We start from the raw sequence: 5,022 nt of genomic DNA, 5'->3' as shown, positions 1-5,022 counted from the left end.
CCTGAAGTGTGGTTCCATGAGTGCGCATGTGGACGTAATAACTTCGTATAGCATACATTATACGAAGTTATACGATATATATATATATATATATATAATTTATATAAATATATACACATATATATATAGAAATATAGAAATAAATGTATAAATACATATACAAACACAGACATAGACCGATACAGATACAGACACACTTACACAGACACAGATATCTATATATTTATATAAATATATATATTGATCAAATGAGTAGGTATGATAATTTTCTAAAGGATGATGCCTACCGGTGTCGTTGACTGTAATCCATGCGTGGGTACGTATATCACCCACACTGGTAAACATCGATCGTATCGGGCACATATAATCAAAACGCCGACAACACACCATAGACATCGCACAGTCACTAATATGACTGACTATCAGTACATAGTAGGGTGTACGTCGGGCTTGTTTGTCTGCCGAGCTGATTGCGGCAGACTTGGGGGTTCGGTTCGTAGCAACAGTTAAGGTGTCACACACTCATTTTCGCATCACAGTGGCGATTCGTGCAGTATGTGCTGGGCAAAAGACTTGGCGAGAGTATTGCAGAAGCTAAAGGCGCTTATTGGGACCGATGTTTGGAACCCAAAAGAATGATTCGGGCCGGTATTTATATATATTGCACTTCGTTGACTCGACTCGCAAGGACGAAGCCCTCTTCGCGGGAGGGGGCTTACCAATCACATCCCTTCTGGCGACTGTGTGAACCATTTATAACCCACTTAACACAACCACCCCTATCTTACTGAAACCAATCAGATATTTCCATGAGTACTATATGCAATACATCGGCGCTCCGGCCAGAGCCCTCGCTAGCGTACCACTAAATACTACTATGGTTTACGCAATTTAAACGTACAGAAGTACACCGTTTGCTTCCCAGAAACACCGGTACGCGACTTAGACGCAGGGCAGAGGCCGCACGCATACACAGGTTTAAAATATACACAGGTTTATGCCGAAACGACGCTTGTGCTCGACTATATAATAAACCTCCGTTTTTTTTGGTGCAGTTAGAACTGAGCACTACTGCTAACTAGACCATGTCCATGAAAGACCCACCACAGAGTACGCGTGACGCTATATCACAGGGGTTTTATTAGAGGAAGTCAGCTCAAAGTTTACACTTGACGGCAATAAACCTGGACCGAATTGTTTAAAAAAAAAGCCAAAAAGAAAAAAAAAGAAGAAAAAGGCCAATATTTTGGTACAAATCCCGATTCCACTAGAACTGTATACATTCAGAACCCATTCCAACTGGCGTCCGGTGGCCTGCGTGTCCCTCAGAAACTTTTGAGCGTATCTAGCAGCCACGTGTAAAACGGGCCTGCCGAGGGGATGTGCAATCGCTCGTCGGGCGAATGGGCACCCTGTGCGTTGTCAAGAAGCAGCGTAACAATGAGTCAATTAAGTCTGAGCGAGCACACAGACGTGTCTGATGAAGCACGGTGCGCCACGAATTGGACTTTGTATAAACCTCGTGTTCCATTGAAACAATCGCATAGCGCAGATCAACTGGTGACCGGTTACCAACCACCAGGCCCTGAGTTGTATGACACATAAATGGTGTAGGGTGTAGTGTGTGGATTGGCATCCATCTGTTCACCTGAAGACCATTATAACAAACACATCACTGGAGATACCAGACATCACGGCTAGGCGCTCACCACCAGGGGCTGACAGCTACAGATATATAACTACACCCGACTCTACACCTAGAGAGTCAACCCGTAGCCATACACCTGTAGCTTTAGGGTTTAGGGTTTTAGCACACTCTCTCGCCGCACCCAGTCAGCCGTACAAGACTAATCCACAAACACCCCAGCAAGTACTTTCTCACAAGCACAGGTGGCCTATGTAAAGTCACCCGCGAAAACCTCAGATTGTTAAACCCCTAAACTCTCAACTCCAAACCCTACATGCACGTGGTGCAACCCCCACCCCCGCGCACACACCTCAATCAAGGGGCCTATGCTCGCACAGTCCAGTTTTGGATAGGCGATCTTGAACGCACCGCACTCAAGGCCAGCATGGATTGAGTAGACGCGTGCGTCTGTACCGAACAGTCGTTTGTGGCTCTCTCGTAGCTTCTGCAGTGGCAAGGACGCCATGTCGGGCTCCCTGAGACGACGAGAGAGTGTGCAGTTAGTACAAGAGAATGTGGATATAGTGCAAGCGAGAGTGGGTATAGTACAAGCGAGTGTGCAGATAGTCAGACACAGAGGTGCGTTCAACAGTGAATAACAGGGGGTGCATGCATATGTTGCAGGAGAGACTGGGGATGGAGGGGGCGTGTTGTTGTGTTGTGTAGCTTGCATTGGGTGTGGCTTTACGGTGTAGTAGTGCGAGTATGACTCGTGCCCTGTAATACGACAAACGGACAATACGACAATGGAACAGGCGCAGGTGCAACCCTGGGGCTAGCCGCAGCACCCACCCACACACTGTGCCATTATAAACAAAGGATGATATGCATGGAGGTCGAACGCAGACCGACATACAGTCGCATACATAAACTACAGACCTACAAACGAGGTCATCTACGGAGGCACGGAATGTGCACACAACTTATGATCAAGATACATAGGACTTAAAACATGTACATACATATAGATAAAGACACATACCATCCAGGGAAAGGGCATTCGTCTTCAGAGCATGTAGCACCGGCCAGACGCGCCAGGCTTTCGTAGATGCGGCGCTCATTGGCCATGTGTGTCTCTACATGGGGAATAAACCAGGTTTGCACGGTGAATGAATCGGGATTGTTACATGCAGAGGATGAGAGAACGCATCAGTTATCCAGGCATAGCGCGGAGTTGTGTAGCAGTGCGCCTACATATATATTGCATCAGCACGAGTACTATGGACAGTGACCCCGGTGCAGGTGGCCTTCAAAGATAGAGACAAGTGGGATAGAAACATCAATACAATCCCTGAAACACACGTGAAAAGTAGCGAAGGGTCTGATAATAAAATTATGAACGTCTGTGTGCATATCGAAGTATATGACTTTAATGTCATGAATGTCTCTATACGTATCACAGTATATACTTCTAATATCACGATTGTCTCTAAAGTATATACTTCTAATATCACGATTGTCTCTAAAGAATATACTTCTAATATCACGATTGTCTCTAAAGTATATACTTCAATATCACGATTGTCACTAAAGTATATACTTTTATTATCACGATTGTCTTAAAGTATATAACTCTAATATCACAAATGTCTAAAGTATATACTTCTAATATCACGATTGTCTCTAAAGTATATACTTCTATTATCACGATTGTCTCAAAGTATATAACTCTAATATCACAATTGTCTCTAAAGTATATACTTCTAATATCACGATGGTCTCTAAAGTATATACTTCTATTATCACGATTGTCTCAAAGTATATAACTCTAATATCACAATTGTCTCTAAAGTATATAACTCTAATATCACGATTGTCTCAAAGTATACAACTCTAATGTCACAGTTGTCTATCGACATGCCTCCGTTGTGCGCATGTGCGCATTAAGTGTATGGGTATCACACATATGAAGTAAACAGTAACTGTGCATGCATGGAGACCGTAGATGGCTCTCTGACACTTTGTAGTTAAATTTCCCGCACTTATAAATTCACGTATAATATTTACATAATATTATTTACATATGAAATTTACATTATAATTTTCATGTGCAATTTACATATGAATCTTGCATTAATATATACACATAATAAATACATTTAATTTTTTACATTTGATATGAACATATAGAATTTTCAAATCTATGTCGATAAAAATAAAGAGGTATTCGAATGCTTTTCAGCAGGCATGTATATCGAATCAATTCTGGAATGCAATCGGATAAGACCTCGAGGTACACTTACAGGGCAAGACAACGTTACTACATCAATATGTAAGTGTATGCATATACGTACGTATGAGTATACAAAGGCGTGCCTGAACGCGTTGTCGTACTAGCTCAGATAAACGCCCTCATAGTTACAACGTCCAAACATTAGAGTAGCCCTGATAACCCTAACAACCCTACCTGAAGAAGATCGGCAGAACAACTTGGCATAGAAGCCCGTCTCTTCCAGACGCGCAATAGTGAAGGCCACAGAGGTGTCAACATCACCCGTAACGGCTGTACTCATTCTACTCGAGAAATAAGCAGGACATGTCAGTATACGACGAAGATGATAATACGACTGCTGCTTGTCTTATGAATCTTATGAATGTCGTATGATTGTCGTATATATATATATATATATACGTACATACACACATGTACATGTACATGTACATGTACATGTACATAAACATATATATATATATGCATTTACATATACGCATATATGGCCAGATACTTGCGCACTACAACGAAGGTATCTATACATCTCCACGTGACTGCTTGGCCCAATGCAGGAGGTTCAGATGGACCCAGATCCGTAGAATACACTGCAGGACCGTCTATTCAACCGCACACACACCGCCCCACCTATCCACAGTCACATGTACCAGCGCTCCCTTCGAACGGCCATACCAACCATCCCTACCTACACCACACTAAAAGCAAACCGCTCTTAAGCCACAAACCCCAAACCCAAGCACACGCACGCACAGCCATACCTCTGCACACCATGCGGCAACGTCTGTGAGAAGTCGATCACCTTTCGCGTGCAAGCGGCAGCACACGCGTCCCTATAAGAGCCTTCGTCTTTGGTCACACTCACACGGATAGCCCCATCCGATGTCTTGTACTCATGCTGGATATCTGCAAAGACGGTCTGTACGCCGGCGGGGCCAAAGGGAGTGGGGGGTGAGATCAGATGCTACGTAGACTACGGCATGTCCAGTTGGCTGTGCGTACTTTTGCACCACAAGGCGCCGGTAAAGAGTGTGCATGGTGTACCTTATTTGTTTGTTTGCTGAAGTGTGGTTCATGATTGTGCATGGTGTACTTTACATGCTTGTTT

General features: G+C 43.6%; 1 protein-coding gene across 1 annotated transcript in view; it reads right to left on the bottom strand.

Moving 5' to 3' along the window:
• Positions 1-1,325: 1,325 nt before the first annotated feature.
• Positions 1,326-5,022, bottom strand: part of SARC_01959 (hypothetical protein) — a gene marked incomplete at both ends in the record, with an annotated part of 11,945 nt that continues 8,248 nt past the window's right edge. Inside the window, 5 exons of the mRNA XM_014304310.1 lie at positions 1,326-1,412; positions 1,998-2,163; positions 2,670-2,763; positions 4,095-4,201; positions 4,676-4,833. Of these exons, the coding sequence (XP_014159785.1) occupies positions 1,326-1,412; positions 1,998-2,163; positions 2,670-2,763; positions 4,095-4,201; positions 4,676-4,833 (612 nt within the window). The remainder of the gene's footprint in view (positions 1,413-1,997; positions 2,164-2,669; positions 2,764-4,094; positions 4,202-4,675; positions 4,834-5,022) is intronic.

This window comes from Sphaeroforma arctica (genome assembly GCF_001186125.1).
Source record: "Sphaeroforma arctica JP610 unplaced genomic scaffold supercont1.83, whole genome shotgun sequence".
Taxonomy (NCBI): Eukaryota; class Ichthyosporea; order Ichthyophonida; genus Sphaeroforma; species Sphaeroforma arctica.
The sequence above is the reverse complement of the archived record's forward strand: the minus strand, read 5'-3'. Positions and strand labels throughout refer to the sequence as shown.